Here is a 27015-nt window from a genome sequence, read left to right as displayed (position 1 = left end):
TATATAAACATACAGAAATTTCTGAAGAAGCAAGGTGTAAGAAGAGCGGCTATAAACCCCCCTACTATGGGAAGAGAAAGGATTGATGCTAAAAAACCTGTCTTGTTCCCAAAGTTTTCTTTGACCAACAGAGCTGCTATGGAAGTTTTTGCTTTTCTTTTTTTGGCAAGTAGAGAGTCATAAAAGAAGTACAGACTGTGTCAGAAAATGACAGCAAAACAAGAAATGCCCTGGCAGAGCAACAACTCTCTCTAGGTGGAATTGCTGGTTTGGGGAAATACTCACTGTATCCAAATCCCAGGAGCTGTAATTTCCTATCTGCATTATATTGTTGCCATGGCAGATGAAGCCCAGACCTTATTCTTCAGTCCTTTGAAATCGATGTTAGTGGCCCCTGTGAGGGAATACTCTACAAGAAAATCAAAGGTTTGATTCCATGAGCATTTGTATGCATCCTTATTGCTTGCCCCAGCAGCTCCGCTTCTTTCCAGTGGGACGAATCGCAGGTGTGAAACTACCCATCTGTATGTATTTGCAGATTCAGGACTTTCTGCTGTTGCAGCAGACAGGAAACCACTCCAGGGAAAAATAAAATGGGTGTTGAAAGCACAAGTTAAATGGGTAGCCAATTGTTTAAATTTATTTTAAATTATTAGGGGAGATTTTAATTGTTTTAATGAACCATATGGAAATGATAAGATTTTCTTAGGGCTCACAAAGTTTTCTATAAATATTAACAGATTTCACAACATTCCTGGTAAGTGTGTAAACATAATTTTATCCATTACAGAAACAGCAAAGCTATAGGATAAGCAATTTCCCAAGAGTACAGGGTTACAAATCAGTGGTTTGGCTGGGTCTATAACCCCTTAAAGACCTTATTCACCAAACCATATTCCTGTGGCAATATATTTTATTAAAAAAAAAAAAAAAACCTCTTGCACATTCATATTCCTTTCCAATAACTATTTCTCATCACAGGAAGGCTTTATGCTCAGCAGCATGAAGCGCAGACCTGCTGCTTTGAATTTCCTATATAAGGGAGTACAAAGTCATAGTTCTACTATTTTTTTAATGTGCAAGTGATGCGTATACAGTTTCAGGGTTTTTTCCTCCTCAAATATATTTTTACTGATGTGGTCCCTCTGCATCATCACCTTTTCTGCTTTCTTCATTTCTTTACTTTTCTTGTATCTGTTTCTGTCACTGCATTAGAAGAGCAGCATTTCACAGGAGTGTTACAGTCAGTAACGTTATTAAAGACAGCTGAGGTGGCAATTTTTGTGGGCATTTCAACTAGTGTGAACTGTTGGCTCAGTTATGGTCAGTAGGGTTGCCTATGGATCAATAACTGGAAGGTTTTCACCCCTTTGAGTTTAACTGCTATCTGTAATGTTTCTCCTTAGCCAGAGCCCTTCATAAATACATGAATGATGCATCTACAGGATTATTTTTTTAATATACAGTGTTCAGCAAGCAAACAGTATCACTCTGGCTTCCTTCATTTGCGTGCATGTTATTACTGTGTTATACTGGTATGGCAGTGTACTGCATGGGCCCACACCTGAGAAATCAGATTGTTTTTTGAGTGCTTTACCCTAGAAGTTGGAGCACATCCATCCAGGACTGTACAGGAACACCACACGGGCTGAACGTGGCGGCCTGCTTTTCCACAAAGGGCCTGTTGAGGAGCACTTGCCCTTGGACATCCTGATGCCCTGGTCTGGTGGGGACAGTCTTGTAGCTTCAGGGCTGTGGACCAGCAGCAGCCAGGGCTTTGCCATTTTGTTTGTTTGCCAGAGGTGCAAACTCTGTCTAGAAGAAACTCTCCAGTGGCGCTAGAAAACAGGGAGACTGGCTCTTTGTTGAAGGCTTTGATTTTTTTTTTTTTATTTTTTTTTCCCTTGCCCCCCTCCATGTCAGGCTGCCAAGAGGTGGCCTTGGTTCTAGGCGTAGATGCATCTGTTTGGAGTCCTCTGGACTGAACACACGTAGTGGTGGTTATCAGCTAAAATAGGGAATGAGGCAGGGGGTGCTTCAGAAGTTACTGCTTGCGTCTCCTTGAAGATTTTCTGCATTCCACAGAAATCTCGTTAACCTCTGCGTTGAAGGGATGGCAGGCTGCTATTTTTGTTAGCAGTGCCTGACTTGCCAGCTAGAGTACATCTTTACAATATTAATCATATAAAGGAGTTTATACATTTCTGTAAGATGCCTTATGCTAGTATCCTACTTCTATGAACAACAGCTTTGGGCTTCAGCCTATGTTGCATAGGATTGCTCAGTTTTGTTAGTCGGAACTCAACTGATTCAGATTGGCTTTCGATCCTAGAAACTCACAAGTCCCAGAAACCCTAATCTTCAATATGATATAAACTGCTTTTCTTAAAACTCTCTGAAGAAGGAAAAAGGTACACCTAGACTATATGGAGGTCTAAATCTCACCTTCACCATCAAGTATAGCATCAGTGTAGGAGTTTCCATGGCATTGAGTTCCCCCAGTTGGAAAGTCCTTTTCCAACACCAGTATCTGTATTTCAGTAGCTGCTGCAACAGAACCCAATGACCATGCTTCCTCTGCTAGCCTGCCTTAACAAGACCACAATTCCAAGTTTTGCTTGGCTTGCATGGTCATCTGAATGTTCTTTCTTCTTGTTGATCTTATTGAAGGGGTGATGATGGAAATTACTTTCCAGAAAAAAAATGGTGTCAAACTGATCACTAACTGCTCCCTCCTATCTCAGTGCTGACATAGCGATACTATGTGAGAGACTACTTCTGCCAGATAAAGGGATAATCAGCTGAAACATCTGTGTGTTTCAGAGGATTACCCTTGAGTGAAGGAGGTATGAAAATCAAAAAGCATACACAAAGGGAAACAATATGTTGGTTGTGGCTTTCTATGCTTTCACTGCATGTTATTTGCTCTTCTGTAACTCAAAATATGGGCCCTAAGTATTGTTTTGGTAAATGATAATAACAGTAACTCTTATACAAACTGCAACTTTGGCCAAAAGCAGCATAAAATAATTGTTTAAACACTGCAGTCTTACAAACAGAGCCCTAGGAAATAAACATCCTTTACAACTGTCAAACTTGGAGCAAATGTTCATTTTCTCATTGCCAGAAACATGCCTTAATCTGAGAAAGTGAGGGAGAATGACCACTTTCATGCCTACTCTTTGAACAGTCTATTTGTGCAAGAATACATATGGATGTTACATTGAAGAAAAAAAAAAAGGAAAAAATAAAGTGGTTGGTTAGTGAGATAATCAATAAATAATCAAAAGGGCTGAAATAACAAGCACTACATCTAACCCAACAGGTCAAGGGGTATAAATTAGTGGCACATTTTCTCAACAAAGTAATAAACTACAAAATTCATGCATGCTCTCATTTTTTGCAAAGCTAACTAATCTTTAAAACTTAAGAGACCTTTCACCATGTAAAACAGAGAAAAAAAAATAGGAGATTCTGCAAGGAAGCTGCAATTAGAGTAATGTAAAGTAATGATGCAGACCTTTGAAATAAATCTGAGGGAAAACTTTTAACAATTCTGGAAGGGTATGTGTGAAACAATGACATTTCAGGTTCGGTGATGATGCTGACTGTCATTTTTGCTGGCCCTAAAGCAAAACCAAACATGATTAACTAAGCCTGTCACAGCAAATTCTATCAGCTAGATAAGATGTACAGTACTTAATGTACAGTACATTGGTTGATTGTGGATGTCGCCAGTGAAGAATGTGAGGCCAACTCATTTTTTTGTTACCAACTCTGATCAGGACGATTCCATCTCTGCATAAAGAGATTATCATTGTGTTGCTGATATGTTAACCTCTGTTCCCGTTATTCAGGCTTATGCATGCATAAAAAGGTCTATCCAATACATGTTGAAAAATCAGTGGAAGAATTCTTACTGATTTCCATTAGATTGTGCCATAATTCTGGGCCCAGTCTTTCACTGCATTGCTTTAGCATTTGGTCATCAGTACTGAAGCGTGAGCTAATAAAAGTGAAGGAACTGTAGCCATGTTTTTCTCATAGATAGATGTGTATATAAAATGCGAGCATTAGATAAAGCCAAGTTCTTATACAAATTATACCCCTTTCATTACCTTCTGTCACAGCAAGTCATCATTGTTTTTAATTAAGGGAATGTCCTTAGACTGGCAAGATGTGCTGCTTCATGCTTTATCCCTGTTGGAAACATTTATTTCTTTTTCTAAATTTTAATATGAAATATCAGGGAGGTGGAAGGAGAGCAGAGGTTTCGGACACCCTGACAACTGGTACTGTATATTATGTTTCCGTAGCTCTCTCTTCAAGGTGAGCAGTCAAGATAAGCCAATGATCTGCAGCCCATCTAATTTATTTTTCCATCATTTTCTTAAGTTGTCTTATGCGCAATAGTCATTACAGTGTAAGTGACACTGCTGGGAAAATCAATTCTTCCTCACTGAATAGAAAATAACTTACACTACATTTGAATCATAATTGATATTTTGTTTATTTTGTCGAACTTGCAGTTAACTACTAACTACTTTGGCCAAGAAAGTTCTGTGTCTTCTGGCAAAGGCACTGCTTGCTGTAAAACCTTACGAAATCTTCTTCTAATTGAAATGTCATAAAAACCTCTTATGAATCTACACTGAATTTTCTGTCAGATGTTCAATATTATATCCTTGAAGATTAAAAAGTCTCTGAATATTTATTAGCAAGATGGAAGGCTATTCCAGATAGGCTTTGAACCATGCTCATCACTGGAGCATGTGAATGACTTTCAGCAGTATATCTGTCAGATATTCTATTATTATAAGATTATTATTCCCCTTTTGCTGTTTATCTGTAATTCAACCACAACAATGAAAAAGACTCTTATGTTCTATATGTGGGCACAAAGCCCACGTAACTGATGCCAGCTTTTCAACCTGAGGATGGATGGGAGTTAGCAGAGGTTATCAGCACCATGCATTGTTCTCACACCTCTAGAGCACCATGGGGTGTGCTAAAAACCTCTTTAGCTATACTGTATTTGATGAAATAAATTCAGGGCTAGTTGTTTATACTTGGCTTAATTTTAATGTGAAAGTTGTATTGGAGGAGGAAAAGGGTTTTAAAGTGCTTTAGTTCCCTGTGCTATGGAGCTGATGCTTGGTGTGTTCGGGATAAACCCCTGCTATGAAAGGGCAATTGAGGCTGATGTCTTGGTGATAAACAGTACAAGCCCTCCTTGCTTGTACACCACAAGCCTGGTGACCTGGGGTCCAACTGAGATTAAGAGAGCTCTTTGGAGCTGCACTATTCTTTTCCTGGGTTTCATTATTGGAGGAGGAGGCTACTATTAATTAAAACAAGCTTATCTGAGGTAGGGTCACCCCTTTTACCCTGAGTAAGGAGGTACCTAGGATTCTTCATTTTTCCCTGCCCTCATAATGTAGCAGGAGCGTCTATGTGCTGTACCCACATATTTTGATAACAGAGCTGGAGACCATCTCTGGCTGGGAGCACCCAAGCAGCTGGGTGTCAGGGCAGAATGGGGACCCCATTGCTGGCACCCTCCTGCTCGGCTCCTTAGTGACCCGGCCCTGGAGTGAGACACTGCAGCTTCCCCAGAACTGCCGAGTCCCTCTGAGAAAAATGAAACAAAACAAAAACACAAAGAGGAAAATGAGGTGCTTGTGTGCAAATGCTCTCTCTTGTTGCCAGAAACCTGACTGCAGTTAATGATGTCCCCTTCGCTCCCCTCCAGTGGGTAATCCTCGCCTGACTGTTTTAGGGGAGTGAGAACTCATGAACATTTTCTAACACCACTTCCTAACCTAATAGGTGGAAAAACAGTTTTCCAGTGATTTGAACAAGAATCTCTTCACCTGAGTGTTAAATCCCATATATAATGCAGGATACTTTGTGCTTGTTTGTCTATTTAGTTCTATCCTCCCTATAAATTCCTGTATTTATCTTCAGGACAAAGGATTCATTTCCTGATTTATTTATTAAATTTTTTTCCCCCCTTCTGGGCAGAGGAAAAAGAAAGGGAGGCTCTGTTTGTGTTTGCATAACCAGGAGCATTTTTAGGCTCTGTATCCAACTCGGTGTACAGCTGTTCTGGGAGAGATACTGAAAAGCTGCAAGTGGATTCTTGTGCCACCTTATCTCATTCAGACAAGAGAAGATACCCCTTGGCTTATAACGATAAGATACAGCCTTGATCGATTTGATCTGTGCTTTTGTCCTTCTTCATAATTTGAGCTATTGATTCTATTTATTAAAACTAATTTAAAAAACACAAGCCCTGAGTGCTCTGCTGTTCCAGATCAGGCTGCTCCAGGCTGTCTGATCTGAAGCTAATCCATTCACTGCTGATTTATTTTCACTCTGTTTTCAAGCAGAGTTCTCTTCTGTGTTTGCATTTTTTTTTGTCCTTTGTTTCTCTCTGAGAAAAAAGACATTTAATTTCACACCTCCAGTGGGAGCAGGGGGGTCTAGATTCCTTTTTTTGATATATGAAGTGAGCTCAGGAAAGTTTACCTGGCTCATATTCAGGCAGGTTTTGCTCAGATGGTGGCCCACTTTGTATTGCTCTCTATTGTCTTAAATCAAAGCACTACCTTTATGCTAGAAAAGAAGTCTGAGTATTTGCTTAAATGCACTCACCTTGCCATATTTGAGTTAAGGGGACTCACTGTGTTCCTGAATTAAGGACCAGCAGAGGAAGTCCTTTCCCTAATTCTTCCAGGATTGTCTAAGGGCTGGGGGATAGTTCTTGAAAAATAAATACCTTTGTTCAGACTTAAATCAAATAAAGCTCTTACTATTAAAAGCAGGTAAAAAATAAAGCCTTAAAGAACTAGGCATCTTTTAGCATTAAGCTGGATTTGAGTCTTTGACCAAGGACCAGCATTTAGTGACTTAGCAGTGTTCATTTACTGTCAGAGCATTTTGCTGGTAATGCTGTTGTAGCCTTCTTTCCCTTAGTTTGACACAATTGTTTCAACCTTCAAATTCTTCAGCTGGTTGGAAGCTCTCTGGGTGTCCTGCTTGCTCAGGGACTGCATCTCCCTGTTTGCTGCTGTAATGTATTCTTTCCACAGTAAAAGAACTCATAGTCTGTTTAATTTATCCTGAGGTCTGCTTAGTCATCTTCATAGTCTAAAGACTGTGATTTTTTCTGCAATATGTTGTAACTATCAGCTGGAATCAATTAGACAAAACATAAGCCTAGATATTTTCATGAAGAAAACTAGCATAGGGAAATAGCCTCAGAAGCCTTGGTCTGCTTTTAAAAAACTTTATGCTTTATTTCAGAACCCATAGGGACACAGAAAGATGGAGTCAATATTACTGAATATTTCTTTGTAGGTTAGAAATGCATTCCGTAGTGCAGTAGTGTAGTAGATATCTTTGCTTTGACTTGTGAGCCACAGGTAGAGTATTGATTGAATACTTGCTACAACCAGCATTTAAGGAAAACCACAGCTGTTCAGATACAGTAAGAAAGCTAAGCCTCTCAACTTGTTTATGGTGCCATCATGCTCCAAAACTGCACAGAGATGTTGTGTAGTCCAGCAAGGATCTCCTGACAGTAGTCAGTAGCATAAATTTGGCCCATCAACACCAGTCAAGGATATGCTAGATTCCCTTTCTACAATTCCTTTCCTTGCCCCCAGGCAGGAGTATAGCCCAGCAGCAGCAGATGATGATCAGTTTTTCTTCTGTTGGAAGGGATCCTCTGCTTTGCCTGCTCTCTCCCTGTGATATAAACCATGGCAAGTATCCTGCGTACAACAGGGATTCTTAAAAGCTGCTAAGGGTAGAGTAAGAATAGGACAAGCATTTAAGATGTATTACCACAGTACTTCTCCAGCCTCCAACTAATTCCAGTCCAGGGCATTGCCTGAAATTCATGTTCTTTATTTAGTGACCCTAATTTATCTCTCCTCAAATTACTTATACATTCTACCCATTAGCCCAAATCAGCTTCTTGCACCCAGGCAAGCTGCATGAAGGAGTTCTGGCAGTCCATGTGCACAGCATGAAGAGCCAGGTCTTCTTGTATGCTTTGAATCTAGCTGCCTCTGTCCTCAGCTCTAAGTTTTTGTAATGGAAGAGCATAGAAAGCTGCAGTCCTTGCCCACACTCTCTGGGACATTTTGTAGATGTCTATTATCCCTTTAAGCTTTCCACACTGAAAAGTCCCAGCCAAATTGATTACTCCTTTTATGGAAACCATATCATGTCTTTGATCAGCCTTATTGCCTTCCTCTTTACCTTTCCCAATACTCATATACCTTTTTTGAGATGAAAGGGAGCAGAACTGCACCTTCTATTCAAAGACTATGTGAACCACTGGGGTTTTTTACTGTAGAAAAGGAGGAGGAAGGTTTTAGAAAAAGAGTGCACCAAACGAGTCACACAAAACCTTTAGGCATTTAGAGTATTACAAGCCTGAGTCTGCTTTGTAGTCCTACCTCCCAAAGTGGCGGTGGGGAGGACAGTAAAGGACAACTTGAGATTCTGCAGTGGCATTGCATTTCCCCTGATTTTACAAAGATTATCAAAATGTCTTAGCAGAAGAATTTGTGGAGAGCTGAAACATTATTTTAATATTTTTATTATTAAATAATGCTGAAGCATTCTTTCCACATTTATTTTTGGAAATGTCCTGTAGAGCCAATTCCGTGCAATGAAATGGAATCTGAATGCTACACTGAAAACATTACCCCAATTCAGTTTTACCCTTTGATCTTCTGGCAAAGGGATGTAACTAATCCTTGAATTGCTTCAACCTAAGGAGCAACCCCTTCTCTGCAATGTACAAAAATTTGCACTAGCTGTTAATATTGATGAATATTTCAATGCTTCAATCTAGACAGAGACAGAGTGATAGAATAGGTGGTGTTTGCTTTTGCTGATCTGGGTGTGTCTCCACATTTTTGTGTTCCAGGCTGGCTGCAGTGCAGGTACTTTGCTAGTCTGATGTGTATCTCATTAGAGAGATGTGTTCCTCTCCAGCTCTGCCTGGCTCAGGGATGTCTTGAGTAGAGTGACTTCTTGGTAGTCAACCCTCTCCACATATTTTGCTTTCATATATTTATCCATTTCTTCTTGAATGCCTACCATCCACAGTGTCCTGTAGCGAGGAATTGCGTTGTTGAACTACATACTGTGTGAAGACTGAACTCCTTCTGCTTTGCAAATTTTCTCATCTAGCCTAGTCTTACTGCCCTGGGCATGTTTATCACCTTGCTCCTTACCCCCTTCGGTTATGACTGTGGTATGCAGGCCCTGTGCAGGTCTCTGTGGGATGCCATTCATGGCCTTCCTTCACTCAGATGACTGTTACATCTACCCTTATTTCTTCAAGTCAGGTCTTACCAAATTTTACATGAGAAGATGCCTATCACAGACACTTAAAGAGATGGTGACACAGTCAATTCAAGGAAGTTGATAGAAGGATGGAAGGGTGTGTAGGAAGGGGGTGGAATTCTAGGATTCATCCACTAATGTTAGATGTTGCAAAGGGTATATTTTCCCAGGCGTAACCGCTAAGCTCTTTCTTAGAGCTCTTTCATAACCTGCAGCTGTGCAATGAGGAGGTCAAGTTTCTTCTTTCTCTATTTCACTGTTTTGTCAGCCTCTTTAAGAGGGTCCACATATGTTTATTGTTTTTAAGTTCTCCATAAAGGGTTCATGTTCGAGAAGTACTCTGAAAGTGAAAGCACTAAGCACATCTTTATTCTGAATGGATGCTAGTGTTTCAGTTGCCAGTGTGGTCAAGCTGGTATCATTTGAAACAATATTACTCACTTTCAAATACATTAAAGATCCATGCTTGACACCAGTGCAGGTTTTGCCCTGTGTGTTTCTGGGAAGAAACCTGACAATGATAAAGGAAATAACACAGTTAGTATTTTTAAGGATTCTGGTACACTAGCTGCTGTGCTATATTTGTTCAGGAACACCATTTTAACATGTGGAAGGTAGATAGATAAACTCAGCATTTGCAGTGGCAGGCTAATTCTTGCTAATAGGAAAATGTAATTTAATATATATTTTTTTTTAGTACAAGGAGAAGTAATAAGGATTCTTTGCTTTGTCATTCCTTTTCTATCAAATTGATGATGTGTATGGGGAAGAGATCTCAATAACAGAGAAAGACTGTGAGGGAGAAGAGATGCTCTCAGGAGAGTGCAGGATGAAATTGAAAGTGTCCATCCCCTGCAATTCACATTCCTGTGAATGTTTCCCTCAACAATCTCTAATAGATGAGCTGAGAAAAGTTCTTGACATGGAAACTCTGTGGCTAGGAAGAACACCAGTGACATGGGGATGGGTGGTGAGCAATGGCAGTAAATGGGAATGTTTATAGGACTTGAATAAGATGTGCAAAGTGCATTACAGTGTGAGGACTAAGAGCTCTCTTATGCACACAGGAGTCTGTTGCTCACATTAATCTTGTGGGTGCTCCTGTTCTCAGTGTGCGGTGTGATTCATCCTTTTGCACAGGCACCCTGGAAATAGTGGAAGCATTGAGATTAGAGGAAGGCATGACCAGAGGGGATGAAAAGGAGATTTTGCTTCTTTGCATGCTGTTGGAACAACAAAAGGGGCAGATTTTTCACCTTTGTCATTTCTAGTGTTATTTCAAAACAGAAGTATTTAAAATTTAAACGTGCACTTCCGTATGTAAAAAGAAGGAAACGCTCCACTTGCTACAGTGGGAGAGAAAAGGGAGCATACAGCATAGGCCCAGCATATTTCTGTATTTCAGTATAGTTACATCAGCACAAGTCTAGCTGGTGCCCTGAGAAGGAATGCAGTATGCGCCATTTGCATCCAGGACCCCTACTTCGGGAGATGCTGTTTTCCCAAGAGTGCCAGTTGAGTTGGCTGTGTTTGGCACTCTGCTTTTTGGAAAATACAGCATATATTAGATAGCACAGAGAATATTTACTTTTAAAAAGCTCATGCTCAGATCCAGAGGAAAAGGGAATACGATCAAGTCTCTAAGTGCTGCTCCTTAAATGGTTTCTGACTGCTCCAGCATCAAGGAGTATCAGATATCTCATTACAACTTCAAACAAGCCTTTGTATGTATCCAAATTAATCCCAATATTTGGTGGGGACCCTGTTACTTATTAGGCTGTGTGTGCTAATTAGGGAATGCAACAGTGAGTATCTCTCTTTATTTTATTGATATTCTGTAATACTACAGCTGTGTCTCATTAAGCAATGTAGGTATAGTGCCTATGAGGATATGGATGAGAAAGGAGGTAAAAAGCACGCTAGCTCTTTCTAATGAATTTGTCAAGCAAGATAAATGACAGAGGTAAGTTATCTGGTACTTTGCTAAATAGCGATGGTTCAGCGAGACATTTTGCAGAATAGCTTTCCCTTTCTCTTTTACCTTTACTAACGCATCCATCCCAGAACTTAAGGAATTTTTTCCCTGGACAATATGTCTCAGTCCATAAATGTACTCTATCATGTATGGAGGGCCTGCCAACACAGAACGTCACAAGGTCTTAGAGGTAGGAACACTATACACAAAGAACACTTGTCACCTTTCTGTTATGACCTCAGCTGATGAACAAACCACTGTTCTCTCCCTGGTGTGGAATAAGATCTTTTTTGACACATCCTTGGGACAGGAAAAGAGTTGAAGTGATTGGCTGTATCAGAGCAGGGTGGCTATTCTTTCTTGGAATCAAAAGAGGGTAAAAAAGTCTTGAAGACAATACCTAAGAAGCCCACCATCTGGTTGGACCGTGGACATTTTCCATAAACCTCTTTGCCTCGACACATTGTAAAGAACACCAAGTAAAATGCTCTTTGTACAAGAATAAAATACCCAGTACTTGTACAATGCTCCTTTTGATAGGAAAGTATGCAGAAATATTAATATAAATAGATGTAACATTGAAAGTGTACTTGGAGTTAATTAATTTTTAATGGCTCCTTACCATAAAGATGGTTGCAGATATCAAGGTCAGATTTTAAGAAAGTTGCTCATTTATCACATGCTGTACATTTCTCAAAGGCCCATGAGAGTAAGCTGTGAGGAAAGAGGCTCTGCTCTTCTAAGAGTAGCGTAGTGTCTTACAGGATAATCGATACTAATAAAAGTATAGCTATTTGTAAAAATAAAGCAATCACTATTTTCTGGCTCTCTGTAACCAAGATGGGATAACTTCATTCACTCGTGTTATTTATCTTACACAAAACACTTTTCACAGCATGCCTTTGACATTAATAGAAGCAATTTTAACTGTGCTTTCAAGCTTACTGCTGGCCTTTTTTGTGGGTAACTCATTCCTAGCAGTTAAACTCTTCCTGGTTATGAACACGATAACTGTGATTCTGTTCATAGGCCTAAAGAGGACTTGTTTGTCGTTGCAATTTGTGTGCAGCAGCAAACCTTTTTTCTCAGTGTGTATGTACTGTAGAGGAATCCAGAGCTCTAGCTTTGCTTTGCTTTGCTCAAGCTCTGGGCAAGCTTAGAGAAAGGAGATCCTTCCTGCCGAGATGGCATTGCTTTGCAGTCTGCTTTATCTGCAGTGAGAGTGCAAGATGCAAACTTTGCCCTTTGACTTGCAGACACCCGGATCCACTGAAGGAACCAACGTTCTTGTGTCAGAGGGTGCCCTGCAGTAGGTTTGCTAAGGGCAGATGTCATTTGTTTGTTATGTATCTTGTCCATTACTGCTACTTGCACCTAAATCTTCAACAAAATTGTTTGTTATATGCTTTGCAAAATAAGTTAACGCACGTGAGCAACTGGTCTGAATAGTCACAGCTCTGTTCCTTTCCAGCTTTAGCTCAGCATAAAGCAACCCAGCCTAAGTACAGTGGAATAATTGCACTAAGTGTAGACCATTAAACATCTCAGATTAAGTAAAAGTCCTGGTATTGCATCTCTTTTTCTGATTGGGAATTTTGCAATCTTATGGGGGCTTTTTTTCCCCTCCACCTTGGTGGGTTGTTTTTGGTTGGGTTTTTTGTTTGGTTGGTTTGGTTTGGTTTTTTTTAATCCCCTATCTCCAGATTCATCCTAGCCTATTCAAGCAGAGGTATTTAAAAGCATCTTGGAGCTTTATTTTTAACTGCCTGCGCGTGTGACCTCAGAAAGAAACTATCTGCAGTATCATGTGGGGATGTACAGTGTTACTGAGGACAGTGTGTGCTTTGTCCAGAAATGAAAAGGCTATCAGTGCTGAGACTAAACATACCATGATTTTGGAAAACTAAGGCAGGGAGGAGGAAAGTAAGCTTTACAAGTATGTTGCTTGACCACTTTTGCAGTCTTACGGATTTTTTTTTTTTTTTCCCTCACAACAATTTTCTGTCCTTCCTTATCTCTCCTTATCAGCTGTTAGCTGCTGAGGGGCACTGTGTGCAACTTATTAGCTGACCTAAGCAAGGTCCCGGGGGAAAAACAAATCCCACAGCAACTTTGTGTGTGCCTGTGTGAGCAGCATCCCAGCTCTGGTGGGGAAATGGGCATTTTGTTATCCATGTTATGGTATTGTGGGCACTCTACAAGTGAAAAGCCAACAGGACATCAGCTGTGTGATCTTAAAATGCTTCCCTTCAGCTTTTTGTGGCTGAGTGGCATTATTACGCCGAGCAAGTATTCACTAAATTTAGCATAGGAATGCCATCAGTACTATTCATTATCCTTTTAATCTAATTCAAAAAAGAAAAGGAAATTGATTTTTCAGGGAGGCCACTGGTAAAGATTAAGGAGTGATTTTTCATGAGCTACTGCACATACTGCCTTTTAGATTCAGACCTGCAAAGCAGATGGGCATTGCTAATACTAATAACTTTATCATCACAGTTCTAATTGTATTTACTTTGTCTGTATATTGCTTTGTGTAATAGCGCACAAACCAAAATATTTTCTTTCCGAGAGGTGTACCTTACATCACTACCAATCCTGAAGAGATACCCAAGCAGTATACCTGAAAGGAGGACATGCACCCTCCCAGATTTATCCTGCATTTTTCAGTCAGATAGAATAATGGTTTTCCCTTGTATTGCTGAGCATGATGTTATAGGGTATGGAATATCTCCCTGGTTAGTTCAGGTCACCTGCCCACTGTGTCTCCCCCAGCCTATAGCCCATCCCCCAAGTGATTCACTGCAGGGGGCAAAGTGAGAAACGGAGAAACGGAGGCAACCTTGATGCTGTGCAAATACTGTTCAGTGAAAACTAGAAGATTAGGGTATTATCAGTACAGTTTTGGTAAAAAATCTAAATCACAGCACTGTATGAGCTGCCATGAAGAAAAAGTACTTTGTCCTAGACAGGGCCAGTACAGCCTTAAGCTCAGGAGGGGATCTTTGGTTTCTGTCTTCTACGTAAAATGTGTATTGCCTAATTTTTTCCTTGGAATAGTCACTTTTACCTGCTTTTATTATCCCACAAAAGGAATAAACCAGCTGCACAGCCTAGATAACTTCTCTTTTCACAAGCATTTGGAGGGGACAAGCAACCGATTTAAGCACATTAGAGGAATGTGGTGATCAGATGCTTCAAGCCAGATTGTGCGTATTAGCAAGGGATTTCAGTCTTTCTCTCTCGTAAGTCAATTTACATGTGTGTAAAGTAGGGGCGCTCAAATGCATGGTCCATGGTTCAGTGGAAAAAATGAATTGCAAAGCTCTCCGTTACTTAAGTGTGCCTGTGCCATCAGGGTCCCTTTTTAGAATGAATCTGTAGTTACATGCATAGTCATTACTGGAAAAATACTCTGCTTGGCTTTGGTTTTCCCTTAAGATGATGGCATAGGTCTCTGAAAAGACAAGCCACTAGGATGGTGGGAGCGGTGTTTTGTCACTTCTGGTGCTATTCTTTATGATTCTGTCAGCCTTATGAAGTCCCAACCTCAGCACCTCCTCAAATTGAGGCAGCTAATATAAATCTGTCTCTGTTTTAAAGTAAAGCCTTGCGAGTGTTGAAAATAGCTTTGCAGCATTATATGAATGCACTCTAAAAGCTTTAAAACCAGAAAGCAAATAAAAACAATCTTTTTGCATTTAGCTTGATTGTTTTTGGACCCTGATATTTTAACATCCGATTTATGAGTTTTGGACTCCTCTCTGCCTGCTGTTTGGAAGGTGAAGCCGTAGCTATGTCTGAAAGCAGCTACAAACTGCTTAATACATTACAGAGATCTTCCACCTAGGCAGCTGATTAGGAAGAATACTTTCATGTTCATAGATGCATATGCCTCTTCCTAGTGAGATATTTACTAAAACCAAACTCTAGTCATAATGAAGTAATACGGCAATGTGAACCCATTCAATAAGATGGGGGCTTACAAATGTTCTTCATAAATTTAAATTAAATCACATTTAACTCAAAGAAATCTCATTATTCATTCCAGTGAGAATTAGGACAAAAGTTTAGGGCCAAAATGACACAGCTTGATTGTTTTACACCATCTGGGTCTATTTGTCTCCTATTACAGCATGAAAAGGAAAACAGTTCTTCACTGTTTCATTGACTAATCAAGCAAAAGCGGAAAAAAAACAGGGGGCAGGATTTTGTTGATTTTTTCATTTAATCAAGAGCACACTAAATAGGTCATGGCATTGTTTTGCCTTCTCCTGATGTAAAGCAAAGACTCATCTGTTGCTTGTCTTGAAACCTGCAACATATCTCCAAAGCAAGAAGCAAGAACAAAGAAACAACCAAAAAAAATTACAAAGGGTAAATGAAATTTCACTGGAAATCTTTGTTTGACAAAATGTGCATTTCTGCAGAGGATTAGAAGGTCTATTCTATCATACATCAGTCTATTAGCTCAGAGATTAAAGTAAAATGTTCTTCAAAATCCTATCACATTTATTTCTTTGGAACTGAATTTGGTGATCTGTCGTTATGGTCACCCAGTCTTTTTGACTAATTTTATTTTCATTTGGTCCTTAAGTTATAAAGTTTATAGTATTGGCTTCATTCAGTTTATTTTAACATCGTGAATTTCCAATTTACATGAGCCAGGGAAGATAATTCTATAGTGCATTCACTTTCTGATTAATTGTGTGTGACTTAAGTAAATCTGAGAAATGAGCTTTAAAGATTGTTTTGAAAAACCTAAATTCAGCCATGCTTTATGAAACAGGTTTTTTTTTTTTTTTAACTAGTCTAATACCTGATAATCAGTGCAGTCCTTTGTTGTTCAAGGTTAGTGCCGGGGGAGGGGGGTGTTTGCCAGTGAAGGGAGCTGGGAGGAGGGGCCACCAGTGTGGTGCAGGAGTAAGTTCTGGTGGAGAACTACATCTTCATAATTATTCAAGAAAAAACTTGTGGGACCAGAGTCTGAGAAATAATTTGATGAATATGTAAAATACATCATTTTGCACATAAATGGCTAACCTCACAAACACAGTGTATTTACACTTATTTACTTAATATGCACACTTCACATGTTTCCTGTTAACTTTTTTTAGAGACATTTAGCAGAAATGACCATTATTGGTCCACTTTTTTACCTTGTAATTTACCAAGTCTTTTTAGTCACTCATACCTTGGGCACTAGATACTTGAATAATGACATCCAGTCTTCCATCCCGTCGTGAGGAGGTCAGCCTGATTTCTGTCACTGTATTCATGTGGGGCTGGCTGGAAGAATATTATTTTTTCTGGAGTGTTTTTTTTACCCTTTATGTCTTACGTTCTGTCTGTACTGCTTCAGCTGCAGAAGACTCTATTTTAGGAAAAGTTCAATAAATCTCTTCACAACTGGAAATGTTAGAGAGTTATTAGCAGTACCTGCTCATTTCTGTTGTTTGCATCATGTCCTCTATAGGTTCTGAGATTAAGTTGGCACTATGATAATTCTCTTATACTAGACACAGTCATACAGAAACAAGATGTATTTGGGTTGCTCGCTCTTCATGGTGATATAAAGTGGTGCAAGTCACCTGTGTCAGTGGCTTCATATTAGCTGAGACCCCACTGTTTTAAATAACCATGTTTAGATGTCTCTGTATAAATAGAAAAAAATCAGTAGGAAATAGTTCTATCCTAGTCCTGACAGGTCTTGCCTTAATTAGCAACATTTTTTCAGTAGTTTCATAACAGAAGAGTTTATTCATACCCATTCATGAGACAAACTCAAATGATATAATAAAAGAGGTACTTGAAAATGAAAAAGGGAAAAAACTGTGGGAATTGTTCATGTTCAATCCAGAGAAATATAATCTGATTTCAAGCTTACCTGTCCTTCCAGGTGTAAAAAGATATGCACAACAGAAAACAATTACTCTCACTCTCTTCTGAAAAACAGAAGTACGTAAAAATTAGTTAAATATTAATCAATGTTATATATTTAAATAAATATTTATATTATGATTTATAACACAGATATATATATATACACAGTGTAAGTGTGATTGTACAACTGCAGCAGACAACTTCACTTCTTGCCATTAAACTCCACAAGAATCACTTTCAATGGATGTATTTAAATCAGGATTTAGAAACCTCTCCTGGACATCAGGGTATGTATAGGAGCAACGGGCCAGACTTAAATCTAGCTTTTACTTCTGTATGTAAGGAATAACAACAGTTGATATTGACATTCTTCTATTTCTAGCCATTTGTATTGCCTTCTCATGATGCAGGATAACCGTGTCACCATTTGAGGTTTTTTTTCCTTTCCCGTACCTATTTCTGCTCTCTCATTTGTTAAGTTTTTGGTGGCTCCAACACTGGAGTCCTTACTGGGACTTCTGGGACATTCTGTAGCCCAAATAACATTAGGATCACTAAGCTTTGGACTTTTAAAAGTGGTTTGGTTTTTGTTGTGTTTTGTTTTTTTTTTTTTTTTAATTTGTCCCAGAGAAATCAGCTCTAACTATAATGCCTCTAGAGAGGATGGTAAGGTTAAGTTCCCCCTTGTCCTCTTTGGTGGTTTAAGGAGTCTAGCCCTGGCTGCACAATGCGTGACCCTAGCTAGGGAGAGGTCCCTTGGCTGCTGACCATCCTCCTGGGGCATGAAATATGGGAGTTTGCACTGGTGAGGGTGAGGGAGGACTTGACACCAGGACTCCCATTCCTTGTGTCTGAGCTTCAGCAGCCAGGGCTGTGTCAAGAGACAACAGTATCTTCCTCCCTCCTGGCAAAGCCTGCTGTGAGTCGGGGCTCCCTGTGTGTACTGAGGCTGGTGATATGCTCTGCATGCAGATTTTTGGATCACCTAACCTTCAGTCTAACCTTTCTTGTGCCTTATGTTGGGCATCTGGTTCTGGGTTTTCAATTCCATGCCGTGCACTCAGTGTCTAGGATTTTCAGTGCTTTTCTTGCTAAGTGCCTGGGCACTAACGTAATTTTTTAGGACCAAATACTGCATCTCTCCATTAAGCACATATTTTTTAAAGGATAGTTTTGTTTACTTGTTTGTCTTGACATGAAACATGCTTGAACAAAGGTGAGCTGTATTAATTTCTTTGACCCTAAAATAATGCCAGCAATAAAACCAAGGAAATGCTTTTCAATTATTTTCTCCATGTACCTCAGAAAGAATTGGTACTACAGGGCCAGTATCTCAAGTTAAGTACAGATTGATTCTTGGAGCCTAATTGGTGAGATTTATTGACAATACAGCATTTGGCTAGGTATAATAGACTCCTCCTATTCATTATACAGTTGATAATTCAACAAATAGCTGATTCTAATTTTCAGTGTTCGTTATACCATTAAAGCTGACTTTATTAGCCTACCCAGGGATGTTTAAAAACAATTAACCTTAATTTTTTTAAAGTGGAATGTGAGACTTCAGCTATTAAACTTCAATTCTACTTTAACTGCTCCAGGGCCTTAGACACGTGGCTCCTGAATTCTGGCACCTTATTAACGCAGGATAGCAGGGTATTCAACAAAGAAACTCAAGGTTTGATTTTTCACTTCTGTGTACTTGTGGTTTTCCTCATATAGGTAACCTCATCTCTGAATGAGGTTCCTTTCTTTTGTTTCAGGATCAATTCTTGTTGTGGTGAAGCATGACGTAGGCCAGTGTTTAATTAAAAAAAATGGCAAACTTGATGATCTGCACCTGCAGAGAGAGAATTCACTTTAGAATATTGCCATAAAAAAAATTACAGGTGCCTTTTCAGACAGAGCCTGCTTTCTAGGGCTCCAAAATTAGGCGTGCATTTCTACAAAGGAGAGTTTAGGAAAGGTTCCAAAGCAGATCAAAGTTAAAGAGTTTCCTGATGGTTCAGCTTTGTAGCACTAAGCCTGCTGGGTGTTCTGCAAGGATCCATTGTGCCTCGCTGCACCCTGAAAGCACAGCCGGAGCTTTGCATGCATTACACCCGCCGTGTTTTCAGCAGGGCTTTACAAATTGCCTAATCCAGGTTAGGCCTTTTCTGGAAGCTCTTTAATCCTTCTAACATTTGCATAACGATCTCAATATTGTAATTCTTGTGCGAGACTGTGTTGAAGCTCCTTCTGACTTACATTAATGATAGTACAAGAGTAATGGAATATGAAATTGACTTTATCATCTTTCAGGACTGAGAAGACCATAAATTTCAATGTTTAAAAAAGCGTGGGGCCAAGTTTACTCCCAATGTAATCACAGTGACTTCTCTAGAGCTAGTTGATGCATGCATTGACTTTGTCTCCCTTAAATAAATATTAACTCATATTTAGGAATCTAAATGAGGGGGTAGATTCTGCTAAAGACCTACAATTAAAAATTAGGAACCTTTTGCAGTGGTATTCTATAACAATATTTTTTTCCCTATGACTTTGATTAAAACATTATAATCTTCCATGAAAATTCTAAACTAATCAGCTGTAATAAAAAATAGATGAGGATTATATGAATACTTTATGTGAATGGTAAGAAAGTAAGTCTCGAGTTTTGAGGTATTGTGTTAAAATTTGCAGGACTACACAGTAGGCAATACCAGGCTGACTCCCCATTCCTGTCTTCCTACAGACATTACAATAAGGCAGCACAGACATGAGCTGAAAGGCAATCCCTAGCAGCCATACAACACCAGTTCTAAGATAATAATAAGGGAAGCTCTAGCAGGCATGCTCACTGAAAAAAAGACTTCCATAGTAATTCGCGAAACAATTTATTTCCATATCCCTGGGAAAGTAGATTAAGAAACTGAATCACAGGTTGATGTTCACGTATGTAACACAGGTGAGGTTTTTTTAAAAATGAAAATACCATTTTTTTAACAGCTATCATTTCATACAAGTACTATTGGATGTCATGTTTATTTTATTTGCTTCATGTTTAATACATGGGAGTTTGAATATTACTTTTGTTCTCAGCAGCAAATACAAAAATACAATATTTCTTCCTACAAAATCTCTGTGAGCTTCCTCATATCTCAGCTACTCTTTCTTGATCTGGCACCTAGTCATAAGAGTATCGTGTGAAGCATGTATTTTGATGAGCAGGTCATATTAATATATTCAATTCTTTGTGCTCACTACCTATGAATGATCAAATGCATGAAAGAAAGCAATTACCCAGATAACACTTTAATTCTGCAAGGAGTAGTAGATAGTCTACCTTTCATTTGCTGAGTACCATCAGAAGTTCTGTTGTCCTCTTTGGTTTCTGTGATAAAAAGAAATGAGTTCAGGTTAACAAAAAGGTTTATATGATATTTTAAATGTTTCTTCTTCATAAAGCATATTCTGTGACCTTTAAAAATTATTAAAATGTTGTCCTGGCGCATGTGTGATAGAGTTATGCATTCCAAAGTACTAATTTTGTGACACATTATGAACTAATTTGAAGAGAGACTGAGAAGCAATAAAGGGTATTAAAGTTGCACTGATGGGAGATAGTAACTGACTCTTTAAATTATCTGTGCGGCAGGTTAAGGCTTATCTTGCATGAGCATGCATGCACCACCTTACACCTTGTGTAAGCAGCTCACCCCAGTCTGGCTCCACAGGGCTGGTTCATCCTGTGCTTGAGCATCTCTCAAAAGAGAGATTGAGAGGAAAAAGATGTTTTCTCCTCCCAGTTCACAGCAAAGCTGTAGTGATTGGGCCTGGATTTCTTACTGAATCAAACAGGGAAATTGCAACTACTGATGGTTGCTATTTCCCCTGAGCAGCTCCAGCTGCTGAGCAGCCCGATACTGTACTGTAATTTTGGTCTGGGCAGGCAGTGGGAGCCCCATGAAGCCTTTACACATTACAGGTGTATTTAGACACTGAAGCCTTCACACTGAAGACTATCCTTGTACCTGTGCTAAAGGCCTCTCCTGTGCTGACAAGACTACCACGCATTCCTGTGTTGTCAATAGTGCATAATCACCACATTTTCTTTGTTTTCAGGAGATTTGTCCTCACCAAGATGAGAGTCATTCCAAAAGGAGCTTTTGCGGGACTTGGTGACCTAGAGAAAATGTATGTATGTTTTCAGTATTTACTAGGAAAAAACTATTTTACTTTAAAAAGCAGTTTCTGGTTGCAGCTCCTTTTACTGCCTGTGAGCAATCCCTTAACTCTGAGCTTCATCTAGTTTCATCTTTCTGTTAAAAAAAAAAAAAAAAAGAAACTTCTCTTTCTAAGACTACGTTCTAAAACATTATTGTCATAAATACATTTTATGTCAGCAAGCAGGCAGTCCTCGGTCAAAGGGTTGGTTCTGCATGGAATATCATTGCAATTAATAAATACAGTGCCATAGCAGAAGATCATGGGAGATTGATTTTTTTGAGAATTTTGTAATAGATTGATTTTTTTGAGAATTTTGTAATAGATTGGAATGAATCAGTGGGAGATTATGGAGAAAAGAACTCCTGTTCATAACAGGGCAGCCAATTCTCTTTTCAGTAATGAATAAATAGGATTGCTTTGTGCATGTTCAGACTCAGCTGGCAGGATGCATAAGAGAAGTTTATTATGGGCGATAGATCTGAAAATCTTAGCACGTAAAGGGAGTAAGCATCTAATTTCTATGAATTTTAGCAATAAGCCTGGAGATAAAAATATGAGCACCTTTGATGAACCTATGTATCATACATTTATTAACATACTATTGTGGATGTACTGCAGCCCTCCACCACTAGAAGGAAAAATACTTATTTTATGTTTCCTACTATTCTTTAGCAATGGAAAAATCTATGGATTAACTGGTGCTAGTACCAGAAATTATAATTGTCACTGTCCAACCTGAATGATTCTGGAGCGTGTACAATTTCTCTGAATTATTTCATATATGATCACATCACAACATTTTGTTTAGAAACACACCCAGTGCTTGCATCCTTACAGGAGAGGGTCACAAACAGGCTGTTCACCGAAGAGGAGTCTGAGTGGGAGTTGGGAAATGCACTTTAAAGTCAGTGCCTTTTAATGGCAAAACTAAAAAGGAATCAATTGACAATGTTTCTCTGCATCATTTCTACCATTTTCCCTCATACTCTTGAATAAGTAAAGGATTTAGCAAGAAGGTGAACACACCAGAATTTATGGTGAGGAAAGGGAAAGGATTTTGAACCTAGAGATGGATGGATGGATGAAGAACAAGCAGTGAACATGTCACAGAGATTGAAAAGCTTCTGGTCAGCAGCAAGTGGTAAAGCTCACATGGCTCCTGGCTTTTTTTGAAGCATGAGACCCATTTCAGGACATCACTGTAGGTTCAGGAGTCTTCTATTGGCAAGTGGTACACATTAAAAAGCCTCCAGTTGCTGCAGCCCACTCGTGGGTACAGACCCTCATAACCCCATCAAGCACTGCCGTAAACAGTCATTTTTCTTGAAAAAATAAAAAGAAAGTGTTAATTTTTGTGGCCAAGAGTTACTGGCACTTGTTTCTCCCCAGTCCTGCAGGGTTCTTTTTAGCCTAGCTCTTGTGGAAAATCATTGAGCTCTCTGGACTATGAAGTGATGCAAAGTGCGTTGTAAACCGCTCCCATTGTCTTTAATTACTGAGAAACCATATGTCAAATATGTATGAAGGTAGTGATTGCATTGAATAGGATGTCTCTAAGTAGTGATTTATTGTTAACTAAAAGAATTATATATGGAAATCAGCTCAATTTGAAAATATATCTATGTACTATTAGTACATGGAAGAGAAATGGGGACAGAGTTTATAGCAAAACATCCTTGAAAATAGAAGTGTGATAAATATGTAAATGAGACCAATCAACATCAACAAAGATGCGGTATTTGCAGATGATATGACAAACAGATAAAATCTGAAATAGCTCACAAATCCTAAACCTAACCCATAAAACATTAATCAGTAATATTCATGATAATGTAGGGACAAAAAGTGTATAATCAAATGATAGATTTGCATATAAAAACACAGCCTTTGTATGAAAGCCTTTTTACAGTTGCAAGATCATGCACAGAATGGAAGATTAAAGCAAACAGTAGTCTATTTAAGGAAAATAGCTATTAATAATGTGATACCTCCATACAGTAAAATGTAGATAGCCTGATGTATACAAATGAGATACTTCAATGAAATGTACGTATGTGCTCACCTAGAACTAAATAGACTAAAAAATAAGAGAGTGACAATATTTCCTGAATGTGTTACTGAAGAAAAACAGTATCTTATATAGTCCAGCATATCTGTACACATGGTTTTTATCATTACTAGATCATTTTTGGCCATGTTTCTGGGAACAGTCTAGATTTTAAAGCCCAGAAGTTGCAAGGAAATGGTGGTCTTTGGAATCATCCACTGGGGATGAGCTGGTTGAGTACCACATAAATCAGAGTTGAATCCTCTGTGAGAATCTTAAATCTGTTGTATTTACGTCCAAAGTGAAGGAAGGCTTTTGAATACAGTGGCCAAAAAATTCTGATTTTTGAAGAAAAATCATTCAATAACACTTTTCAGTGTTCCTGCTTTCTCTATGCATTTTAGTTTCTTCCTAAACACCCGAACAGCTGAGAGTTCTGAACAGATGTATTTTGCCAGAAAATGTTAAATTTTTCCAGATACTTCTAGTGATGGTCCAGTCACAGTACCCAGGAAAGATCCTAGTTTGTTTTCCATTTGAACTGTCCGAGGACTTTCCAGAATGGACACTGGTGACCATGCCTCATAATGGAAAAAAATAGCGTGACCTGGAAATTTCAGCATGGAGCACCTGATCTGCCTTCTTGTGAAGCTCCAGTTTTAGTTTAGACAAAATCTTTTCGTTTTCATCTGGTATTTTTTTTTATTTGCCAAAATACAGACTGGAATTTTATTGGAAAAATTGACACTGGAATACTTTGCCATTTTGAAGGTTTTTGAAAGAATGAGAGCTCATTTGAACCATCTCTAGCTTGTCATTATGTTCTCATCCATCTAAATTCCTTCAGTTACTGAAAAACCATGAAATGTCCATTCATATAGAGAAACAACTTTCCCTGAGTGTGTTCTAGGAGACAGAACTCCTTTTCTTCTTAGGTAAAATGTTTAAAGTTATGGAATATATTGACAGGCTCTAATTATCTGAGATTTCTCTTACTAAAGGTGCAACTTGAATTTTCTTACAGAAAACTACTTCAGAAATCCACAGATCTGAGGAACAACCTAACCAGCTTGTTGCTAGCAGCTCTCTGACTTCTGCACAGCTCTAGCTTTGTGTTAATTTTGCAAATAGGTGTTCAGGGAAGCAGATTAGTTATTCTCGCTACTTGTTTGGTCTGCTCCTAAGTTTTAGCCAACTGAAACGTGGCAGCTCATCTGGACTCCTGCTTAACCAACCCATTTACGCTCCCAGAACTAATTAACCCTCCAGATACTAAATTAAAAAGCAGCCCCATGCAGGCACATACCTGGCAAAATCAATTCAATATGCTCTGCAGCTGCTACGTCGTCTTCAGCCCCCATTGAAAGTGCTTAATTTGGAGCAGAGACAGTCTGAAGCAATATTAAGTCTCCCTTTTTCTCTTGCTAAGTTTCCTGCTGTTGCTACAAGGTAGCAAAGTAGATTTGTGAATGTTGGTCTAACAAGGCCTGATTTGTGCATCGTTTTTATAGGAAGTTCGGTCTGACTGCCTTACCCTGTACAAGCCAAAGAGGATTCACACCTGTATGCTGAGGCACCATCCCCTTGAAAAATCATCATCTGTTATTTATTCTTTTGAAGGATTTAAGCTAAAACATAATGCTTCATTTCATAATTCAATCTCAAATCCAACCTGTGTGCAGCCCAAGGAAATTCAGCCATATGGATGAAGTACATTGTGAACTAGAAGATGTAACAAAGAAAAACATCATTATTGACCCTGTTTTGTATTTTGGAGTAATAGAGGAAGGGCATTTCTTTAACCGATTTTGGCAAAGACACATTTTAAGAACATGAACTATGCTATGGTTAACAGAGCTTGATGAGCTAAATCCTTGATGAGCTCTGAAAATCCTGGAAAGCTAAAACTTTTAGGGTTGTGGGAATCTGCCAGAGTTGACACTCCTGGAAACTGAAGTCTTCTGTCTATGGAAGACAGCATGAATATATGCACCACCTATCTACAGCTTCCTCATGAATTTGTAGAGAAGATGGCTCTGAATTATGCATTTACTTAATCACTCAGTGCATTCAAGCTTTTATTTTTTTTTTTTTCTGAGACTGTTGATCCAGTGATGGTTCAAATAAACAAATGCTGCTAGTCTGTGACCTATATACATGAGCACCAGCTTATTACATATACAACAACCTACCTGATGTGTGGTGCTAAAATCTCTCCTGTTTGCCCCTGTAAGCTAAAAGGCAGGTCACACTTTCCTTTGACTTAATTAGATCAGACTGAGTTACCATTTATGTTTTATCTAAACCGAGGGAGGTACTTAAGGACAGTGGAGACCACTCAGTATTTTGAGGCATGTGCTAAAGTGCATTGCTGAATCAAGGCGTATCTCTCTTCCTGCAAGTGGGGAAGGAGCAAAGTTCTTGCCTTGATTGTAAAAGTCTCATCAGGATAATTTGGCATAATGGGAAGTCTTCACTTTTTTTAGCAAGTTTTAACAACCTGGTAAATTTGTCGATTTACTGTCCAGACCTTCTTCAACAGTAGCCATCAAAAGCTGCCTGGGCTAGAAAATGGCTAAGGGATGTCCATCATCCCATGGGCTCCTGAAATTGGTTTCATTCAGCCCCAGCATGTGATTCTGTAATACCTGACAGTATATAGTCCAAAAAGATGGGAAGGAAGGGGATGCATGATCTGCTGTGATACCCAAGTTAAATAGTACATATTTACAAAAATATTTATTTATATCCCTAAGGTGAAAGGAGGATTCTGTGTACCAAAATACTTACTGAATCAGGTAACAATCATACGTTGGTAATAAATACTCCAGGGTATATTCTTAAGGTGCAACTATATGGATATTAAATTCTAATTTACATTTATAGGAAGTTATGTGTAACATTCTGCATCTTAAGGGCAGGGCATGAAAATAAGTATGCTACTTAATGCATGTAAATTAGCCTAAATATGCATTTTCTCTCAGGGAACAGAGGACTACAGTTCAAAAACGTTAAGGCAAGTAACCAGTATAATCAAAGAAATTCAAAGTTCAGGCTGACATGCTGCAGTATAAATGTTTTAATGGGGCCACTGTTACAACATGGGGCTTTCCCCTCTGTCTGTCTGGTCTAATCCTGCGTGAGCCAGTGGGCACCAAATGCAGCTCAGCCACCACTGGCTGGTGGTAGGGCAGTGAGCAATCACAGGAGGCTTCCGGACTCCTGTGGGTGGACGTGCAAGCCCCAGATGCCCCCATTGCAGCAGGCTGTCCGGGTCTGATGGCAATCAGTGGTTTTAAACTGGCTCTTTTCAATACTGGAGGGGTTGTTTGCACTTCAAGCCTCTGGTCCTGCAGCAAAATCATGTAAGAAAGCTTATCTTCTCCTGTATACACCATATGCATTCCTCAGCCCAACAGCATCTGGGGTGTCAGTCTTAATTTGCCTATCGCTACACTCTGCCCTTTGAAACGGGTTCCCACAAATGGGATTTGAAAGGCAAACAGCTACATGAGTTCCTCCCAGGGGTCCT

At 39.2% G+C, this 27015-nt stretch overlaps 1 protein-coding gene across 1 annotated transcript in view; it reads left to right on the top strand.

The window, feature by feature from the left end:
* The window catches only part of FSHR (follicle stimulating hormone receptor), an 80132-nt gene that overhangs the window by 9297 nt on the left and 43820 nt on the right, over nucleotides 1–27015 (top strand). Inside the window, 1 exon segment of the mRNA XM_010162092.2 lies at nucleotides 21332–21403. Within this exon segment, the coding sequence (XP_010160394.1) occupies nucleotides 21332–21403 (72 nt within the window).

This window comes from Antrostomus carolinensis, unplaced genomic scaffold (assembly GCF_000700745.2).
Source record: "Antrostomus carolinensis isolate BGI_N321 unplaced genomic scaffold, ASM70074v2 scaffold3622, whole genome shotgun sequence".
Lineage (NCBI taxonomy): Eukaryota > Metazoa > Chordata > Aves > Caprimulgiformes > Caprimulgidae > Antrostomus > Antrostomus carolinensis.
The sequence above is the reverse complement of the archived record's forward strand: the minus strand, read 5'-3'. Positions and strand labels throughout refer to the sequence as shown.